Here is a 22,765-nt window from a genome sequence, read left to right on the forward strand (position 1 = left end):
TGGCTTGCCACATCTGGTCTCAAATCAAAGATCCATCCCCCCCCCATCATTGCTTTTTTGGTGGGTTTTCCCTGACAGATTTGCAGAGCAGTGGGAAAAAGAAATAATTCACCTATTAGGTTAAAAATACAAAAGAAAGGGAATTCAACAAAGTAGTGGTGCTGGCCTCCAGGACAACAGTTTGAAGGGCAGAAAATGGGTCTGGAGCAGAGGGGCAGACAGCAGTCACTGCATCCCTTCCTGCCTTTCTTTCTTACTGTTTTGGCAAAACTACACAGTTCTGTGGAACTGCAGGAGTGAGTGCCCTTGTTCCTCCATCTGATTACACTGCTGAACACAGGAGAAGGTGGCAAGGACAAGACAATGACAAACCAAAGGGGAGTTTGGCTGGACCTTCCCCACCCTGCTGTAAAGGAAGGTCACAACCCAGTACCTGCTTCTCTCACACTCCCTGAGGAAGCTGCTGAGGAGCCCAAAATCCCAACGTGCCTATGCTCTCAGCAACTCCACCTCCCACAGAGACCCTTCAAATGCTGCTGAGCTTCTCAAAGTGCTTGGTAACATCCTCTTATCTAAAGGAACTGGGTCACCAGGGACTCAGGAGGAGAGGAGATGGAGAGCACAAGAGGGAGGGAGCAAGGAGCAGAGGGGCTCAGGCAGGTGGAGATGATGCAGGGGACTGAACAGTAACACTATGAGGATGGTCCACACATACAGGTGATGAGGAGACCATGCTGCACCAAGAAACAGCAACTCACTGCTGTGGTGCCTGTAAGGCCAGCAGCTCTGTCTGCAAGATATTGTCAGGAAAGCACAGACTGGCAAGATTCTGACAGACCGCCCCTCTGGCAGGGCTGCCTCTCCCTGAAAACCTTCCAATGGAAAAAACACAACACAGTTCATCCTAGGCTGCTAGGGCACCTCATTTCAGGCACTGGAAGACAAAATCCTGAGTGATCACAAAGCATGGGGCACCACACTCAGGGCCAGAAGAGCCCATAATTGCTGGTGGCTTTTCAAAATGTGGCTCCTAGTGCACAGTGAGGCTTTAAAACAGTCTGCCCACAACTGATGCTGTGCCTGCATCCCCCAGCACCGCCCCTTGCTCTGTCTGCACAAGTTGGTACATCCCTCAGGTCCTGCAGCCCTCACATCTCACCTTCAACTGGACCTCACAGGCACAGAGCAGCTGCCCCACCATGAAGGATGCTGATGCGGAGCCAGTGTCCTGCTCAGAGAAGTGTACTCCTGTGCCCACCTTTGCAGGGACAGCTGCTGAGCACCTCAAAACCGAGCCTGGTGAGGAATGTGCTGCTCCAGGGTGGCTCTCACCGGCAAAAGGCAAAGCACCCAGCTCCTGGGGAAGGGATGTTTTAGAGACACTCGTCTCCAAAAAGGTTATTTCCGTACTGGCACTCAGGTAGAGACACAAGGTCCACCTCCTGGGTGCTGGGATCCATGCTGGACCCCAACAGGAGTCCACCATGTTGCACCAGGCCTGCCTCACCACATCCCTGAGGACCTGCCCCAGCCTGCAGGAACCACTCACCCTGCTCCCCTTCCCAAGAAAAGCTGGGCTCCAGAGAGAGTATCGGAGGCTCTTTGGGGAAGCCACCATCCCCTGGCAGCTGGCTGACTCCTAGAGGTGCTGATGCTGGTGCAGGGAGAGCAGCATCCTCATCGCAGAGGTCCCCAGCCCCAGAGAACAAGGACTCATGCAAGCCTTGTGCAGGGCAAGGAGCAGGTTGGGAGGGCAGTGACCACAGCCCAGCCCCTGAGGGGCTCTCAGAGCTGCCAGCCAGCAGATATTGTGACTTCAGGTGTGTTCCTGCTGCTTCCAGCTGTTTTGGAGCTGTGGACATCCAAGCCTCTGATGGGCAACTTCCAGGGGAAGTGCTCTGACCCAAAGCATTGGCTGGGTTTATCTGGACTGGGACATCAGGCCATTGAGTCACTAGCGCGTTTGAGTGCAAGGGAGGTGGGCAGCTTGAGCCCATCAGTTCGCACCTGGGCTGGCTCTCATCATCAGGAATAACGTTATCTACAGCAGCAGACATGGCAAGTTCTGTTTGAAGTGCTTGCTCAAGGTCTGCCAGCTGAAGTGCAATAGAGGGCTTGCTGCTGGAGCCCAAGACATCCCGAACAGTCCCCTGCACCAGCCCAGCTGGGTTAAACAGGACCTGCAGTTCTGGTTGAGCATAGCTGACCTCAGACATAACAGAGATTAGAGAGACTCCAGCATCTTGGTCTTGTGCACCAGGTGCCTGGGCCTGTGGTTGTTCTCGAAGCGCTGAATTAGTTGCCCAGCAGTGCTGGAAGGGAGCCACAGCACTGTTTTCCTCATGGCAGGGTGATGCACAGCAGTGTGGGAAGTCCATGCTCTTCCCAGCATCCTCCCCAAGGAGCATCTGCTCTGCACAGGAGGTCACCTCAGTGCCTAGCCTCTCACCAACCACCTGAGCTGCCAGCTCCTCCTCTGCACCCAAGATGAGCAGAACCTCCTCCCACCACTGCAGCTCTGCATTGTCCACATTGAGGCTCTGGGTGGTCTGGCAGATATTTCCATCCACCTTGCTCTTCTCAAACTGGGTTTCAATAACCAGGAGGGAGTCGCTGTCCTTAGCATCACTGACTTCCTCATTCTGGCTTGGTCCATCAGACTCAGTGGTGAGATCTGGCAAGGAGAACTGAGGCATGTTATCACTGTGGGAGATGGATATGGATGCATCCTGCTTCATCATGGCCCCAAGAAGAGAATTGGGGTCTACCGAGCTCTGCTTCAAGTGAGAGTTTGCCTGTGTCTGCAACTCATCCTGGAAGGGGTCCAGGTCATTCCCATACATGACTGCATCCCCCGTAGCAAAGACAAAAGGCAGCAGCAGGTTCCTCTTTCGCAGATGTTCCTCCCCTTCTTCATTCCTTCAGGGCAGAGGGAGAAAGAGATGGAAACAGCATAAGCACCTCATCTGGGCCAGGAAAATCCATGCTCCCAACAGTGAGATGGAAGCCCACAGCCCTGCCCTTTGTAAAGAAAAGGGTGCTGGATTGGACTGGGTACAATGCTGCTTGTGGAGGGCTGGGGCTCTGGGGAGCCCATGGGGAGGTCTGCATGGCTCAGAGAAGGGCTGCATGTCCAAGGCTTACCTCAGGCAGGAGTGAGAGTGTCCACAACCACCTTCTCAGACCTGTTTCACTCATGGCCCCCCACTACAGGAGAGCATGTGCTGCAAAGTATCAACTGTGCAACCCAACCACCCTTTCTTCCACATGCCCCAAGCAGCCCCATCGCCACCCACACCAAGAGCCAGGGAACACAGCCAGAGACCCAGTGATACTCACGACAGGACTCGATTCTGGGCAATGATGCAGTCAGGCTTGCCTCCTTTGTACACCAGCCAGGCATTGCCCTGGACCCACACCCAGTTGCCCTTCTTGGTCAGCAGCCGGAAACACATCACCCCAGTCTCCCCCGTCTTCATTACTGCAGCAGGGAAAGAAGAGAGGTGGCATCGATATGGTCACATCATGGGGGCAGGCAAATGGCATGGGTAAGATGCCACAATGTTGAGCATCACCTCGTGCCTGCTGCGGAGGCAGAAGAGGCAGGACACAGCCAGCACATGATGCTGAATGCTGTGCTGTCCCCGTCTCCTCCCCAAGGAAGCACCACTCAGCAGGGGAGAGACCTCATCGTGGTTACAGCTTCCTCACAAGGGGAGGAGGAAGGGTAGGCCCTGAACTCTTCTCTTTAGTGACCAATGATGTAACCCGAGGGAATGGCAGGAAGATGTGCCAGGAGAGGTTTAGGTTGGACATTAGGAAAAGGTTCTTCACCCAGAGGGTGCTGAAGCACTGGAACAGGCTCCCCAGGGAGGTGTCACAGCCCCAAGCCTGACAGTGTTCAAGAGACTGGACAACATCCTCGGACACATGGTGTGAACTGTGGGGTTGTCCTGTGCAGGGGCAGGAGTTGGACTAGATGGTCCTTATGGGTCCCTTTCAACTCAGGACATTCTATGATTCTATTCTATGACTTTATCACAGCCACTCCAGACCCAGGATATTCGGCCCAGCAAGGAGCAACAGTATAGGCATGGGCAAAGCTGCAACAGTGGCAGGGAGCTGCAAGGGTTCCCACAAATGCACTGACCCCCATAGCCGCCCAGTACTCACTTCTCACATGGCTCTCCGCACAGTACATCAAGTCACCCACATGCAAAAACTGGTACCCGGACCCCCTGCTGCATAGCTCCGCTTCTGTGTACCCCAGGACAGCCTGCCCCCTGGAAACAGGGCAGAAAGCCAGTGATACCAGGGATGGATCTCCCAGTTGCACGCCACCAGCCAGACACGATCCCTTGGCCAGCACCCAGCCAAAACCTCCCACTTTGAGTGGTGAAACTCTCCATCCTGGGGCTGGCTGAACTGCATCCTCTTCCACAAAACCCCATGCTGGGTTTGCTGGGCTAAAACATGGGAGCCAAGAAAGCGCTGGCGCCCAGTTAATCTGCTCTCCATGTTACTGGGCAGGGGGCTGCAGAAATGCCCAGCTGTGTACAGACAACAGCATCAGACACCTTGCCATGGGAGTTGCATCAGAACTGCACTGCTCCCAGGGGTTCTGGTTTTCTGTCCAGTGTCTGCAGTCATGGGTTTTCCCACAGGAAAGGCAGGAGATGCCCTACCAGAAATCATTGGCTGTGGGAGTGAAGTCCAGCTTGAACTTTGCCTGGAATCTCAGCGTCTTGATCTGAAGCTCCAGGATGGAAAGCGGCTGGCGGGGAGTTGCGATGGCAAAGAGGGCAAGCGGGGACCTGTCCAATGCCTCCTTCTGCTGCCCAAGGAGGAATTTCAAGCGCCCATGGAAATGTAAGGCCTTAGAGGGGATTAGAAAATATGGGTGTGAAGCAAACAGGGTGATGGGAGCTGGCTGTTGCTCGCACCCCTGTGGGACATGCTGGGGGCAGAGGGGTGTCCCAGTGCGGGGCTGCCTTACCAGAAATCCTGAGGATTTATCCAGCAGGCAGCGGAAGCGGCAGGTGAAGCTCCTCTCTACAAAGGAGCATTTTTTGGGGCCGGACATGGTGCTGCATCCAGCTGGCAGCAGCTGGTTGGCGGGAAGGCCTAGGAAACCAAAGGGAAAATAAAGTTTTCCAAGCTGCACACCTTGAACTCATGGCCTTGCAGATCTGCTCCTGGTGGAGACTTTGCTGCTGAAGAGAACCCATGATCTTCACCAAGATGGATAAGACTTTGCCATGGGAAATTACCAGATCATGATAGCTTCTGGTTCCCACTTGTTTCCCAGACAAGAGCAAGGCAACAAGCTGCCCTCCACTGAAATTAAAAGTACTTCAAACACTGAAAAGCAGAAAGGCTTGGGAAAAAACATCCCCATCCCTCCAGCATCACAAAAGACAGGATGTCATTGCTGTTGGCTGCTTTCAGTGACAAGTGGCCATGCCAGGCCCCAGCACAGATGCAAGTCCCAGGGGGAGGCTATGGCATACACCTCAGCACAGGGCTGCGCTTGCTGGCTATAAATGCCACCAGGAGGGCTCTCCAGCACCAGATGGCCTCACAGGGGTGGCTGGATAGTCCCGGGGGATCACCATTTGGGACAGCCCCAGCACTCACCATGGGCAGTGTGCTGGGTGCTGCTGGGCACCGGGGCACCGTGCAGCTGTTGGCGGAAGGTGGCTCTGTCATCTGCGTGGATCAGCTCGTACACACTCTGGTAGATGAGATCTGACTGGAATGACACAAGGGGAGAGGGGTGTCAACTCCTACCCAGCCTGGCAGAGGTGTCTGGGGGAAGACACAGCAGGAGGCTTTCCTTCGTGGGTACTAGAAAGTGCAGTGATTGAGTGTAAAGAAATTAGAAAAGACAATCAGCTTTGTGTGCTGCATGGAGAACAGGGGACTGGGAACCAGCTGCTCTTGGGAAGGGTGGCTCAGGAAGGAAGAAAAGGGAGCAGAGAGTGGGTCTGCCTTGGGAAATTGTGGGAATGGCTCTGAGGTTTTTAGAAGCAATAGAAATGGCCATGTCTAAGTAACCCCGGCTGCTCAGGGCTGTCAACACCACCCACTTCCCCAGTGTCCCCTGGACACAGCTAAGCAAAGTTTTCCACCCCATTCCCCACACCGGCAAGGCTGAGGTTCTCCTGGTGTTACCCAGCCCTTCCACAGATGTTTCACGCTGCTCTGGCTCCTCATCCTTAACCACAGTCCACTGGAAATGCTGAAGCTCCAGTTTCTTCCTCTGCCACAGGAGCCCCCGCCCTTAGGGAAGCTTTGCTTCCCATCTGAAGGGTGAATGCTGCAGCAGCAGCAGCATTTTCCTGGCATGTCTTAATTCTATCTTCTAGTATCTTCTCAGGACCAAATTCAGACAGAGCCAGAAAGGCTGTGGGTTGTCAGAGGAGAATTTGTTTGTGGGGTACAAATTGCCAGTCTGCAACATCATGTAAGATCCCTCTTAACATTGCCATGCTTAGCCCTCTGCAAATAAATTGTGTTCTTCCACAGGATCAATGTAAAATACCATTTCAGGTTGATCAAAACACTTTGAGCAAACGAAACTGTTTTTCCAGACCTATGTGGGGGAAATTGCTGTTTTAAAAAAAGGTTTTGTAGGTATTCTTTTTACTCCAAACTCACAGGAATCTGTATCCCAATGCAAACCATCTTCCTTCAGTGGGCCACCAGTGATGCTGGGCTGGGCTGTAAGGTTGGCCATGCAGCAGAAACACCAGCAAGTCCTCACATCTCCTGCCTCCAAACACAGCCCCCTGCTACAGCTTTTCCCATCCCAGTCCTGCATGCTGTGGTGGTCAGCACGGCCCTGCCAAGTCCACAGGCAGCTCAGGCCACCGACTGCCATGTCCCTGCCCTCAGAAACATGCCAGAGCGGAGTGTCCTACTTCACCAGACATCCAGGTACTTTGAGAAGCCCACTCGCTGCCTCTGACAGCTGTTGTGACTTGGGGCATCAGCCCATGAGGATCCCAGGGAGCTGGGAAAGGGTGCAAAGAGAGGTCAAAGAAGAAAATATATCAGTCTCTGCAGGCACACCAGGAACCCGTGCAACCAAATAGATCTGACAGCCTCATGGTCCTCCTGTTGACTCAGTCCTTTGGCCAAAGGAGCTGGATGTCAGGGGAACACGAGGTAACACAGTGGATGTGAGGAAAGCACTGTTTTTCCTCGGCATTCCATGTAACCCACACTACTTCAGGGCACCGGCACTGCTCACCATCATGATAACCTCAGCCCTCGGTAAGTGAGAGCATATGTGCCCAGCAGTGTGACACAAGAAAAATCTCACACCCCTCTCACCCACAAAGATAAGAGGACACAGAGCCTGCCATTGCTCAGCTTGCATCTGTTCCTACTCAAGTCACAAGCATGCTTGTTGGCTTTCACAGTCCCCAAAGAACATGACTCATAGGAAAACACACATCAAAAATGACCCAAGGGAGCTGGGAAGGGAGAAGAAAAGAAAGCCCTGGCTACCAGCACCTCCTTCCCAGCCTTGGACTGCACCCATCTGCTTACAGCCAGCAAAAAAGTGGTACCCACCTGATGAAAGCCCAGGTAGTCCTTCACAGTAGGAGAGATGTAGAAGATGTAGCCATCTCCAGTCACGGCAATGACAAATCCATTGAGCGCCTGAAAGCATAAGTTGAGCCTAGAGATACTCTGCCGAGTTTCAATCCAATGCTGAAAGATGGACTTGATGGGAAGGGACCTTCTTCATCAACACAGAATACACACACACACAAAAAAATAAATAAATCAAGGCACCTTGTGACCACATGAGACCCTTAACCCTGGTTACTTGGGGAGGGATTTCTCACTTAGCATGAGCAACAGTCAAAGGTGGACTGACAACTTTTTCTAGACCTATTCTTGTCCTCTCACTGCGGGGCATCACCCCCGAAAACCTGCCTTTCAGTCCTTAGCACCTGAGGACTACAGGGACATCACTGTCCCTTGGCCTCCTGCTCTCAGCTCCAAAGGTGCATCGGACAATTGCATCACAGTATACGTGAAGTAAGACCAAATTTGCAGTCACTGCTATCAAATATGAGAATGCAGCTAAAACCAACACCCATCTTGAAAGAAAAAGAGGTGGAAAAAACTGGAAACTCAGATTCCAGATTTGTGAAAGCCCTGACATTGCATCTGTGATGTCTGATGCAGCACTCCCTGGTCCATATAAGCATGCTGACTGTTTGATACATCATCGATAAGGAGACAGCATCCTGTTTCATCTATCTCCCATTACACAGGACCAAAACCTCTCCTCAACTGATTTTCTTCTCGTTCCTGACGAACATCTCAAGAGGACACATTGCTCTTGAGATGTTTGTCAGGAACAAAACCCATTGCTCCTCAAATACCTCCTCACATTGAACCACCACTATGAGACACCATACTGGGAAAATGACCCTCCTCTTGCTGATGTTCTAGAAGGTAAGGCTTTAAACACAAAGACCCCAAACCTCAGTTGAAAAATATCTTTATGCTCACATCATCCAACAGCTTCACTTCACAAGGCTGGAGAGAAGGGTCCAGCTGCCCACACTGCTGCTTTGGCTCTGCTCAGCCTCTTCCCCTATGCAGAAAGGGAGCAGGAGCAATCTGCTGACACAGCTTGTGCATTTGCCCATTTACAGCAACACTCAGGCTTGCCTGGGTGAGAGGCTGCATGTTGTTTGATACCACACAGATCCAGCTCCCAGCAGGACTGGTCCTTTCCTTTTGTGCACTGCATCCACCCCTCAAGGGGCCCTGAGTCAGACTTTTCTGCAAATTACAGTATCTGATTAAAATGCTCTTTGAGGGGGGAAAAACATGGGGGAGCTCAGCTGGGGGATTTCTGTCACATTAACACCTCACAAGCTCTCCAGATGCCTTCAGTCACCCAAAGCTGCCAATGCTCTGGTGGCTCAACAAATTGCTATCGTATGTTCCAACTCAGACCCCCAGAGAGCACTCAGGAGCAGGTCCGTTGTGACACTGGGGCAACTGCAGTCTCCCTCCTTGGTATCATGTTATTCCAGCTGTTCCTCCATGACTATCACACTTGAAGACAGCCAAGACCACTCCTGGGAGTGAAACCCACATGGGAGACTTCATGTGGTCCAAGCTTCATCACCAAAAGTCATGCTGGGCTCCCAGGAGTCACCACCTCAGCAAAACCGCTCATAGGGGCTCATGCTGGGGCTCTCCTCACAGCAGTGTTCACACCTGCCTGCCTGAACGAAACGGTGGGCATTCATGTAAAGCTGTGCAAGATGTATGGTGCATGTAAAGCACCAATATCAGACTTTAAGGAGGGCTGAGTATCCATATGCTTTTGTTTGGAGAGATGGAAGAAGGGAGAAGAGGACTCAAGTCCCAGAAAGCACAGACATATGCAATGTCAGGAAGACAGCCATGGAACAATTAAAGGTCTTGCACAGACTTGCCCTGCAGCCCCAAGGATTGGCACATTTTAAGCTGAGATGCCCAGATGTTTATTCAGCAGCCAGCCTTTCCATATGACTTTTCAATCTTATCTCCTTCAGCTTACACTTATAAATTACAGCCCAAGCAATAGCATCCTGACCAATTGATTCACCAGCTCCTTGTTCTCTGAAGTTCACAGATAGCTATTTCATTAGACACACACTGGCCTTTCTACAAACCAAAGCTCCCACCACCCACTGATTTTGTCCACCTCTGTCTCCCAGATCCATTTTCCCTTCTTTCTCACCCACCCCCAACCTTCAAATTGAACCCAGGCTTCTTTCACCATCCAGGCAGTCTGTGAACTCAGACTAGGGAGCTCATGCAATGGCCCACGTAGGGCAAACAGTTCCCAGCAGATTTCTATCCTGCAGCTATCACTATTCCCCTCTTGGCATCTACTAGAACACAAGGAACCCACCACCCCAGAGAATCAATCCATACACTGCTGTATGATACCCCTGCACCTCTTGGTTGGGATGGATGAGTTTGTGCACATTGGGTCCATGAGCTGTAGCAGGTCCCAAGGAAAAATGCCAGGTTTGGGCTCAGTGACAGCTACTGCCTGCAGCTACAGATGCAGACACCACCTGATGCCTTTGGGAGAAGGACACAACCCTCCACCTCAAGCCCTGCTCTGCTCACAGATGCAGTTTATGATACAGCCCATCTAGAGCTGCTGCAGTGTAACCAAAGGAGCAGTAAACTACAGCGAGATGTGGGAAGGAACACTGGGAACGAGGACCTGTCTCAAGGTGCTCAGTGCCTGCAGCAACACAGCAAAGCAGCTCCTAGCAAGGCAGGGTCTCCTCTTGCCCCACAGATGGGACCCAATGCTCCATAGGTGCTGTACAGTTCGGCAGACAGGGACCAGCCGTTGTGTCCAGCGATGGCAGGAGCCAAAGGAAGACACCAAACAACCGAGCTATGGCACAATACCTGAAGCAGCAGTTCCCCCTCAGGAAACAGCTCCCTGTTAACCTGCAGGTCCATCCATCCGGTTCCTCCTGGGGCCCTGGACTGATCCAGCATGCGGTCACCAATGTTCGTAGCTGTGGCTGTGAGTGAGAAGGCAAGAAATCAGCATGGAAGGGGCAAGTTGGGAGCCTCTCCCTCTTCCTCCCCACCCCAGTGCTGCTCACACACAGCTGCACCATGCTGCCCAATGCACAGGGACCCAGCTCAGAGGAAGACAAGACCAGTGGGAACTGGAGTAGAGCCCATTTACACAGCAATGTCCAACTTGCCCAATGCTTCATCCAAGAGATTATTTCTACTGCTTGGTCCCATTATTGGGAATCCTCACTTCTGTGAAGGTCTGAGGCAGAGATGCAAAGGACAGAGAAGAGGCGAGTGCTGCTGGGCTGCCCAAGCCAAAAAACACCACCCAACACAGTGAGAAGTTTTCAGGTTAGGGCCTGTTAGAGCTGGCATTGGCTTTAAGCCACCCCAGTGCCACAATGTCTGCTTTCCTGCCCTTCAGGGCTGACAGAACACTGTGGCAAACCTTCCCAAACCATCTGAGATGTCATCAAAGCACCCATATTTTTTCTCCCTTCTTTCCCCAAGGAATAACAGCCAAAGCCCATCTGGACCATGTGTATGGCTTCAATTTGCACATAATAGATCAGAATAGTTACAAAATGAAACATCAATTCTTTAAAAAAAAAAAAAAATTAAAATCTTTTGAAGGGCTGACTCCTCTTTAATGCATTGAAATGAAGCAAGCTGGCAGGGAAATTCAAAAAGAAACCAAGTTCTTCCAAAACAAAGCTCCAAAAGGGCAGAGAACATTTTGAGAGGATGCACATGGTCCCCAGCTCTCTCCCAGTGTCCACCAGTAGTATGTTCAGGGAGAGCTGCAATGAGCTGGGGAGAGCTGCTGTGGGCTTACAGAATCCAAGACAAAACACCTATTTGCACATTTTGTGCTTTCTAGCAAAGTTATTTCTCGCAACTCTCTCACCAGTCTTAGCAAGGGGCTTTTAATCTCCCAGAGATGCTCACTTCCCCTATTCTCAAACACAGAGTGGTCCATTCTACACAGCTGACCTAGAAAATTGTGCAGAATCCATCTCCCACGGGACACACTGTGATGACCTGGCTTGTGGAGAAGGTCTGGAGCACAAAGAGAAGGTGAGAAACCCAAAGAGATGGTGTCTGCCAATTGCCTTGCCACCAAGCATCACTGCACTGGGGTTGCAAGGTCTGAACTGCAGGGTATGGATTGTAACCGGTGCTCATAAGTATTGGTGGTAAAGAGCAGCTGGTGTTCACATCCAGTGCAGTCCTCAAAATCCAGAGGCCAAGGAAACGCTGAGGCCAGCGAATGAGGCACAATGCATCGTGTTCTTCCACCCAAATAACCCAGGAATGTGCAACATGAGCTCCCCTTACTTTCCTTATCACTTCAACACCTGTGGCTCATTCTTGTTCTTGCAGAGGAGTTCTCTGCTTCAAAAGACAGACACCCTGCTGGGATGGCCAGTGGTGGAGTGAGCAGACAGCAGACAGGCAGGGCTGAGGCTGCTCTCACAAGCCACAGCCACTCCTCAGTGGTCTAGATGATCTAGACATCTCCAGTACCCACTTTCAGGTGGTGACCCTCTTCACGTTCAAACATGTCGTGACTGGGCATCCTTCTCAACCAAGAAGTCAGGAGCAAAGTGTCCCTGTAGCTCTCCCCCTCCAAAAGGGTGTCTGAACTCATCCTTGCTCAAATTGCCAAGAACCACAGGGCTAGGGAGCAATCCCAAGAGACACCTGAGCACATCCAGACAGAGGACTCCAGGTCTATGTAACCACCTGTGATACAGAAGCTATTCCCAGTCACTTTTTGACTTGGAAAGGAATTCCAGACATTTGCTGAAGCAACTTGGTGATCATTTGTATTTTCAAAGTACTGGGATAGAGGCTATTGGCATGTGATGTTTAAGAGAAGGGATGAAAATCCACCTCTGTCACAAGCCCCTACACTAGCCAGCAGAGGCTGCCTGCTGCCAGAGTGATGCCCAAAGACTGGAAGGCTTCCATTTAAAAAGCCAGGGGAGATGTTCTCCAGTGTCAGCACAGTAATGTTTTCAGCATTAATGACTCAGACGAAAAGCAGGGAAAGGGGTCTCTGGTTTTGGAGGACCAGGAGCAAGAGCATCCCTTTGGGTTGGCCAGGTTGTTTTTTTTTTGTTGTTGTGTGTTGGGTTTTTTTATTGTTGTTGGGGTCTGTCTGTTTGTTTTCCCCTCTGCAAGGGGGTTTCTAAGCTCTGCACTGCAGAGAAAAATGCCTCAAGCATGAGAAAGAAAGAATGAAAAAGGAACAATCTAATCTCTTCACTTTTTGCTCATCACATTGATGAAGACAAACACAGCAGCACAGCCATGGGGGCTAACACATCCCTTGCCTCTGGCATAGTTTTGTCACTGAAAAAAATAATTAGTAGCAAAAAGCCCCCTGGGATCAGTTCTGTTCTCATGGACAGAGTTACACCCACAAGAGATAACAGACTTTACCCATGGGAAGCATTTCTCTCTGAACAGTCTCCAGAGATGCCTTGCATCAAGAAACTGGGAGCTACCAGCTCTTCCAGCAACACCACACCATGTGCAACTGTTTTCCTTTTGGACCCGATCCCAAACCCTGTCAAATTAGCACCAACCTCTGCCTCAGCTGTCTAACAAAGGCAGCATGCCAACCAGAGCAGGCTCACGCCATCTGAGTAAAAAGGCAAATGCCAAACTCACAGATTATAAATCTATCAGAAAAAGTCACCCAGGGTTTTCCCAGCCTCCTGCTGCAATCACTCCTGAGTGTTCCTGCAGGATCTTGCCCAGGGAGGGATTTAAGCTTGACTCCTGTCACTGCATCAGTTAATTCAGGTCCAGACTCCCGCAGCTCTGGCCCACAATAACAGCAAAGTAGATGAATAAAAGAGCTAATTTAATGCTGACTGCAGTGAGATGACCTGGTGAAACCTGCTGCCAGCTGCCTCGCAGCAGAGCTTCACAGTGGCAGAGGTGGGAAGGGACCTGGTGAGAGGTCCTAGGCCAAGCCCCTGCTTCAACAGGGTCAGCCAGAGCAGATTTCCCAGGACCATGAGCAGTCTCCAACACAGATGGCAGGTGGGGATTTTGGAACTAACTTTCCTAACTGCACCAGTGCAGGGATAGAGAATGACTGGGGCTGCTGGCAGGAAGCACAGGCCTGGGAGGATTCATCCTGCATTCCTCCATAGACAGGGGAATGGAGTTTTTACTTTTAACCTGTGACACAGCCTGGGCAGGTGTACGTTCAGGGTCACTCGCCAGCATGTGTCTCCCTGCCAGATTGGTTATAACCACATACTTTGGCTCCATGTATTAACCCTTTGCCTAGGAGAAAGGGTAAGTACCTAGACTCAGTAGAAATGCTGGAAAAGAATAACTCTTTGTCAATATGGCACCAATTAAAGCTGCCTGGAGACAAGGCAACAGGCTCAGGTTGCTAAAGAAAAGAGGCCAAGGCAGCAGAGGACAGGGATGCTCACCAGGCGATGCCACGCTCTGCTGCTGCAGGAGTGAAGCCTGTACAAAGCAGAAAGCCGACAACAGCAAACTGGGAGAAAAAAAAATAGCACAGCACAAGGGCTTTGGTCATCTCCCCCTGAAATGCCTGATGTGATACACCATGAGCAGACTGCTGTGACTTGCAGATGACATGGCTCTTCATCAGGCAGGGCTCGAAGTGAGGTTGACCTTGATGAATCAGTGGGATGATCTGAAGTCAAACAAGATGAACTTCAGGGCAGACACAGGCAAAGCAAGAGGAGGGAGTGGGAAATCACAGGCGCAGAGGCCAAATGGGAGTAATTAGCCTGGCAGAATGGGTCTCCAAAGCGGGGACAAGGCTGCCACTGAAGATGAACCCATTCAGTGATGATCGCTTTTCCAAAGCAGTTCTCATGCTGGGAAGCACATGGTGAGCACATCCAGTGGGAACCAGTTCTGCTCAGAGGCAGGGGTCCCAGCTGAGGAGCCAGGCACAGGGGTCTCCTCCTGGGGACCAGCATCCCCAGCTGGAGAGGGCCCCAGGAGAGTCCTGAGGGACTGGGCGTGAGGCAAAAAGCTAAGAGAGCCAAGTTTCTTCACTCTAGGTAGGGAGAAAACATGATAGGAGCCTCTAAGTACAGAAAGATGCTGATGGCTTCCTGCCTTCCACATGCTCTGCCTTCACCAGGGTCCATCACCCATTCCCTCAAGTCCAAAGCACTGGCAATGACATATGTCCCTGTCCATGCGTCTTGACTCCCCTCCATACAATACCACACTCACACACCAGTCCTGCCTCCCCTAGTTGCAGGGATCATCCCAGCAACTGCTTTTGCAAGCAGGTTATAAAAGCAATTCCAGCAGCCTTCCAGGCTTTATTTGCATCACAGCCTGCAGTTCATGTGCTGTAAGCAGGCAGGGTAGCATGGTGACTATGCCCCAGCCAGGCTCTGCACCTATTTTCCCTCTTAAACCAGACACATGCTGGGTGCTGCAGAGCCCATTTCTACCAGTGAGGAGGGCTGGCTGCTGCCTTTCTTTGAACATCAGCAATGCAGGTTAATGTTGTGCCAGCACTGCCTTGGACAGAAGGACCCGCCGCATCCCCAAATCAACACATCTTGCCACCATGGTATCAGGCTGCCTACCCAGATACTCATCCTGCATCTCATCCTGTTTCCCAGATTTGTCTCCCAAAAAGCAGACAATGGAGGAAGACACACTCCACAAGTTTTGCTCTTAGTCCAATCTTGCCTTTGAGGAGCCCAACAGCATCCAAAGCACATCCAATGCTGTGCGTGCAGCAATCATCCCTCTTGCACAAAGGCACCTAGCACAAGACATTCTCCCTCTACAGCAAGATGCCTCTTCATGCCCCCATCATGTCCTTTGGGGTTCTGCTTGTGGGCCAATGCTTCTGAAGATGTGCCAGAGGTGCCTGAGGAACAGCTAACACCATGAAACAGGCCAGTGCCAGAGGCCAAGTAGCTGGCACCTCCAGGGCAAGGAGAAGGGCCCACCACGCTCACAGCCACACCGGATGGTCTGCCAGCCAGCCTCAGGTCCTTTGTAGAGATAACACACTGTTGCGATGCTTCAACACTCCCCATGAAAGGGAGTTGGACGAACAGGAGGGAGCTGCTCTGGTTCCCACCTGGGAAACCAGCTCTGCAGGAGAAATCCCACCACCGCAGCCCCTTGTGTGAGCTACAGCTTCAGGAACAGGAGCTGGACCATCTACAAAGGATTGTAGAAAAACCCTGGAGCACCCAGTACAAATGTTTTTATCAGCAGTAGCTATCTCAGATACATCAACAACTCCTGGAAATCCAGAGGGCAATTGCTACTGGGAACTGTGAGCAGCAGGAAGGGGGCTACGCGCACATCAGTGAAAAATACAGCAGAAAGCCCCTGGTGCCAAGAGCAGAAGAAAACCAGCAGTGATGTCCAGCCACAATTGTTCTGCTACAGCTGCTGCCCTGTACCAGGGTCTCCACAGCAGCAAGGCTGCAGAGAAGTAAACGCGAGGAAATTGGTTTTCCAGGCACATCAGCTCAACCCTCCATCCTGCAAAGATGATCTGGGGTCTCTGGGTGTGAGGCATCACCCTCAATCTCATAGAAACACTCATTAGAGAAGTATAATAGACCCACCACAGCTGAGGCCAGCAGAGCCATGGTGGCAAGCACAGCAGTAAACCACCAATGTATGAGACCCCCCCACCAAGGAAGAAAGGGGAAAAAAACCAAGCTAATGAGATGCCAAACCAAACAAGGGCCTTAGGAGCAGCTTTGTTTAACCTGCCAACCTCAACAAACAGAGCAGCCCCATGCAACACCTCCAACCCAGCAGAGACAGCAGCCCACAGATCCTGACAATTTTCAAGTTAATTTAATTATAAACTGCAGTTCCAATTAGGTGAGGGAAAATGTTGCTATTCAGGATGACACACTGTTTTACCTATTGCTCCCTTCTTCACCATGGGCTGCTGGGAGTAGGACACAGGAGGGTTTTTGGACATAAAAGAGAGGCAGCATGGCAGCTAACGAGGAGCTTTGCAGGAGGTCTCAGCTGCTGGGCAGGCACCCAAGCTGCTCCCCTCCACCCACAGTGCCATTTCTGTCAGACACCCCCTCTGCAAGTGATGAGAACAGGTCCTCTGCTCCATGTGCTGCTCCTGGCCCCGCCCCCCAGCCTCTCCCACCCCCCCACCCCCCCGCCTGCTCTCCATCTCTGTAACTGTTTTATAGACCAAACAAGGTGGTCTCACTTTCCCAAGGATGTTGCTTTTCTGAGACACCAACCACCCATAACTGACTGAAAAGGATTAGATTTGAGTGTTCAGCATCCAAAAATGAAGGAATTTCCTTCCAAAGGGGACACAGACAAAGCCTGCGGCAAGGTGACAAAAGGCCTGAGGAATATTATTGATGTCCCTCGGCACAGCACCTCCCAGCAACCATTGCCAACTCGTCTGCATTTCTGGAGACATGGCAATTTCCTTCCTCGTTTTCCATGGCATTTTTAGACCACTATCTCATGTAAAGATCAACACTGATGCATTAACAAACAAGGGTCTGATACCACAACACATTGTCATCCTATCTTCAGGAGATCCAGCTCTCTATCCCAAGACAAACATGGCTTGGGGTGGGACATGAGCCGTGCAGTGGGGATTGACCCCAGGACCTTTTTCACCACAACACCAACACAGACACTCACCCATCAAGTAGCTCTTCACCTTCAGGTACCCAACAGCCAGTCGGAGAACAGAGAGTTTATCAAGCTGGATGCGCACATCTTCAGGGAAGGGCAGCATGCCAGTCAGCTTGTTCAGCTCCTGGTTGAGCCTGTCTCTGTGCCGCTTGGAGGGGTTGGACTTCACACCTTCAGGTGGTGGTGGTTTGTGGCTGGAAGAGGCAAAGGAGTTTAATCAAACTGGGCCTGTCCAACAGGCTCTTTCCAAACCCATTGTTGACTTTACTGCAGCCACAACAACAGTAAAACATCAGGTGGCCAAGGTAAGGCCACGTGGCAGAAAGAACAAGCCCCAACATGCCCACAAGGTAATGGCTGGAGGAAACATGGCCATCCCAGCTGGCCACCTTGTGCAGCCTCAGGTATAATGTCCTCCAGCTGGGGTGACTGTCAGACAGACACCTTGAAGAGACAGCTCAGCTGAAGATCACAGTGTTGCTCCCACCTCCTAGCCTTGGCAGGGAATAGGACACCAAGGGCAGAGACCTACAAGCCATCAGAGCGTTTCTTGGAGGTCTGGTTAGCCTCTTCTACCCACGCTGTTCTCTGTCCACCCTTGCTCCTTTTCCCCATCCCATACAGCAGGTCTCTCCCCAGCCATGCTCCACGTGCTCACCGCAGGTGACTATGGCAAGCCCTACCTTGAGTTGCTCAGATGACTCATATCAGATGTTCTGCCTGCCCAGGACTAAGCAGCCCTCAGCCACGCCTTAGCAAAGTGCACGCTAGCAAACAGCAGAATGGAAAGTGGGAAGGTACAAAATGTTGTTTTGTTTTTTTTTTTTTTTAAATTGAATTTATTTCAGTTAGCTTCTTCTAAGCTTCCCCTGACTGCTCAGAGCCTGAATCCATTGCTTTACTTCCTAATATTACAAAGAGGAGCACACATGGAAGTCAATGACAGCACTTGGACAAAGAGATACTACATAGGGTGATTTAGGGCATAGCATTTAGAAAACAGATTTTGTTTAAAAAAAAAGTGGCTTTTAGAAAAATTTGTTTTCTTCCAAATTCCTGTTGCTTTCAGATGGATATTTCCAACCTAAAACAACATCTGATGCCAAAATTAGACTCTAGGACCAACCTTCAGTCTGCAGAACAAGTAGGGTCCATGAGAGCAGCTCTTGTTTATCTTAAGCTCATACGAGGACCCAGCCCCATCAGCTGCAGGTATTTTACAAGCTACAGCTGAAGTCCCAGCCACAGCAGTAAGAGGTTAATGACTAATGAGTCTGGGATGTCACCTTGTCTCCTTTGGTTTTGAACACAGATTTGAATTTTCTAGCTTGAAGAAAAACCCTTCAGACCCCCACTCTGTATTTGGTTAGATTGCATCCCCTAACATGCAACTCATATTGTTTTGATATAATTTGTCTAACCACAAACTCTCTCTCCGCAGGCATCCTTGCTTCATAAAGCAGCCTCGGGTAACAGAATCTGCCAGTATTTAGCAACAATTCAAGCTCTCCCCTCTACTACCACTCTCAGATCTCATCTGGCAGGACTCCTCATGTGTGTGACAAGGGAGGAAATTAGTATTAAATGAAATGCAGTGAGGTGCCTGTTGAATTTTCATTGCAGAGAGCTACCGTGGGGTCTTCTAAGCACACATGGAAAACTGCAGCATTTCTCTGAGAAAGCTGTTTTGTAGCAAGCATCAGGAGGGATATATCCTGCTTCCCAGAGAGGCTGGGTACAACTCATCACCAAGCCTGTCTGTAAAAGCTGGGCAAAACACACTAGCACTGGTGCTTTTATGTACTCCATTAACCAGTGGCTTAAACACTTTTGAAATCACAGTCACTCATCAGGAAGGAAAAAATGAAATAGTTTTCCTTTGATTTGGTCTCCCACTGAAAAAAAAAAAGTGAAGAAAATCATTCTGAGTTTCCTCAGCTTTTAAAGAAATGTCCTCTGTCCACTCGCTATCCAAAACTAGCCCACAAACAGTCAGAAAGAAGAGAAATTGAGACTGAAGATGAGCAAGGAGTGCTGGTCTGTATGGGAGTGAGTACAATGCAGAGGTAACAGGGTCTCTTGGATAGCCTGGCCAAGCACTGACAGTGCTCTGGCTGAGACCTATGCGGTGACACAGCCAGCAGTGGGACACCAGGAAGCTAAAGGAGGGCACCCCAACATCCGTTCCTGCGTGTCCTCAGCTGTAGCACACAGGGTACTTCACAGCCAGCCTCAAGAGGAGGGATGACAAAGTAAAATGCAGGTGAGCACCACAGGAAACTACATTTCCCCCACTCACTGAAGCAGGGAAGCTTGGTCTAGATGTTTAAAATCTCCTTAAATTCCCTGCCCTTCAGGCTGACTCCATCCATACTTCAGGGCAAAGCTCCGGGTCTCTGCAGGCATCATGCAAGGCTGTCCCAGGGAGCGCTGCTACCCAAGCACAACCCTGGAGTTCAACAAAGCAGCTCAAGACCTATGTAAGAGGCAAGGAAAAGGCATTTTAAAGAGGTCTAAGCCCCTATTCACTCTGCAGGAGCTCTAACATGGCACAGGCTTATGAAATGGATACAGTGCGGCCATGCCACAAAGTTCACAATGAAGTTGCTCCAAAAAACCTCTGAACCCCAGTGTAGACAGGCTGGAGCAGAGCCACAGGGAAAACTCTGCTCCCAGCGGGGCAAAGGCTGTGCCACTGATGCAGTGCTGTTTTTCTCCAGCTGCCCTTTGAACAGGGAACCCAGCAAGAAGCTCACCACTTTTGCAAGCTGGCAGGTATCAAGGGATATTAACTATTAATGACAGCAGAGCTGATACATTGTCTCCTAATTTTTACTTTTTTTTTTTTTTTTTAAATAAGTAAAAATCCCTGAGCAAACTGTAAAGGGACCAGAAAAATCCCTAACCCCATTCTTTCATCCCCACCAGGCTGGCCATGCATCCCATAGTCCCCAGCCCTGCTCTGCCCAGCCTCTCCCAATAGGACCCTGCTGCAAGAGCTGACCAGTCACTAAAGAAAATTATCTCTTCTGATTCTCTAAGTTGCCCTTGCAGCAACAGGTATCAAGGTCCCTTCTGCTCCAAAACCACACCTTCTCCTGCACCTTGAACAAGGCAAATCCAGCCCAAACCCTCAGCCTGGCCACAGCGGCCCTACCACAGGGTTGGAATTGTCGCTTTGAGGCAAACAGGAGAAAGGTTTGAGGCAGAGCAACTACCCTCGTGTTTTCACACTTCTTTAAAACTCCCTAATGAACACCCAGGGCATGGTCTGGTTCACCTTCCCACCATAAATTTGTAACCCTCCTCCATCCCAGACTTGGGTTCCACTCATCTACCTGCCTCTACTGTCCCTAGAAATACATATACACTTTTATTTTCAATATGCCTGATTACCTGAAATAAGCAGGCTGATGTGACTTCAGAGCTGGGATGGGGGCATAGGGGTCCCAAAGCCAGGAAACTCCAACAACACATCAGGGGAGCATTATGCAACAGCTATTGAGCAGCATGCTCATTAATTATTAAGGAATAGTTACCTTTTGGTAAACAGTAACTGTTGTACATTTGATTTATGCAGGCAATGAGACATAAGGCAGCCTGCAACTCAAACGCCCCAACGAGCTTCCCCACAGGAGCACTGGGGGTGCAATACAACTGTGCTGGGGATTTTTATTTTTTTCCCCCAGCATGCCAGAGTCTGCAAAGCATTACTTCCAATTAATCCTAATTAAAACAGAGCAGCCCAAGCATGCTGTCCCCCTACCTCTTTTTCCTCTTCAGTGCCTGCATCAGAGCAGCTTAACACAGTTCCCTACACCCAGTTGAGCTCTCACAGACCCACTTTCTGCTGCCCTGTCCGCTCCTGCACACCTGCCCCAGCTTGCACCACCTCCCCGGCTGCTGCCAAACTATCGACCGGAGGAAAAGAAACCTCCTTGGAGCAAGCCCGATCCCCCCCACCTCTTCGGCATCGGCTTCTTCCTCTTCCTCCTGGCGAACATCCCGGTGAACATCCCGCCGGCAGCACCGGGATGCGGAGAACGGGTGGCTGTGCCCGGGGCGGGGTTTAAGGAGGATGTCGGGGGGGCCGCCCCCGGCCCCTTCCCCGCCCCCCCGGGACTTCGAACCGGCCCATCGACCCGGGATGTTGGGTCCGCGGCACGTGGGTCACCCGTGTGCAGCAGCTGCTGTGCACAGGGGCCTCCGTGCCTATGGGTCACCTGGGAAGCACCGTGCGCATGGGCCACCCTGCCGAGGAGCTGCTGTACCCATAGGCCACCATGCCCAGAGGGTCACTGACCCAAAAGTCACCGTGCTTGCAGCTCACTGTGCCTTTTAGCCACTGCACACAGGAGGGCACCAAGTCCTGGGAGCCACCGTGTCTATGGGCCACTTTACTGCAAAGGAGGGTGACAAAGCTCATGAGGGTCCTGGAGCACAAGTGTGATGAGGAGCAGCTGAGGGAACTGGGGCTGTTCACCCTGGAGAACAGGAAGCTGAGGGGAGACCTTATCACTGTCTACAACTACGTGAAAGGAGGTTGTAGCATGGAGGGGGTTGGTCTCCCAAGTAGCAAGTGATAGGGCAAGAGGTAAATGGCCTTAAGTTGTGCCAGGGGAGGTTTAGTTTGGATATTAGGAAAAAATTCTTAATGGAAAAGGTTGTCAGGTGTTGGAACAGGCTGCCCAGGGTAGCAGTGGAGTCACCATCCCTGCAGGTGTTTAAAAGGCATTTAGACAAGGTTCTTAGGGACATGGTTTAGTGCTAGAGTTAGGTTAGGTTGTGGCTGGACTTGATCCTGAGGGTCTTTTCCAACTGAAATGATTCTATGATTCTATGAAAATATGACCACTTCTGGACCAGTTCCCTTGCTCCTGTCCTGCTGTGATGCCTGCAGGACAACATTCACCAGCAGGCTCATGTTTGTGGTCTCCATGCATCATGCTTGGTGGCTGCGGTTCCAGCACAGATTGGGCAGAGCTTGACCTCCTGGTGCTGTGGGCACAGCTCTCTTATTCCCATGCGGGTTCAGAGCAGCACAGAATGATGGTCCGAGAGAGTCAGCCCATCCCATTCCCTGGTCACCCCTTCAGCATCCTGGCAGCCCTACAGCCTCCATGGCAGATTTTTTCCTGCCCTCTCACTGCAAATACTCGCCTGACATGCCAGCGTGTTGTAGACAGAGCTGTTAAGGATAAAAAGCCAGACCCAGACACATTTTTTTCTGTTTTGTTTTTGTTTTTGTTTTTTAAACCATTCACAATTTCCAGGCATAAATTCTTGAAATGAAATGTGATCACTTCTTGCCAAGGGGCAAAGCAGGAGCATCTAATGGTATCAGAAATGTCCCAAGTCAGCAGAGCTGATGTCAATTTGATGAGAAGTGTGTTAATACATTTTGTTTATGGCCTTCTGAGACCATGCGTAGAGATCCAGCAATTTAGCCGTACTTTTAATAAGGCAGGCAGAGATCTGGCTCAGCCCTGGAAATTGCACTCCAGTGTCTCCA

General features: G+C 50.9%; 1 protein-coding gene across 1 annotated transcript; it reads right to left on the bottom strand.

Annotated features, from left to right (window-relative positions):
• Window positions 1-1,132: 1,132 nt before the first annotated feature.
• On the bottom strand, window positions 1,133-21,257 carry LOC309441049 (uncharacterized protein; the record flags this gene model as incomplete). The annotated part of the gene is given in 11 exon segments (XM_082055440.1): window positions 1,133-1,388; window positions 1,390-2,919; window positions 3,340-3,481; window positions 4,174-4,283; window positions 4,686-4,876; window positions 4,997-5,124; window positions 5,638-5,752; window positions 7,582-7,671; window positions 10,456-10,574; window positions 17,260-17,447; window positions 21,217-21,257. Coding segments are annotated over 11 exon segments (2,910 nt in total).
• Window positions 21,258-22,765: the final 1,508 nt, after the last annotated feature.

Source organism: Streptopelia decaocto (assembly GCF_964273445.1).
Source record: "Streptopelia decaocto genome assembly, chromosome: 6".
Lineage (NCBI taxonomy): Eukaryota > Metazoa > Chordata > Aves > Columbiformes > Columbidae > Streptopelia > Streptopelia decaocto.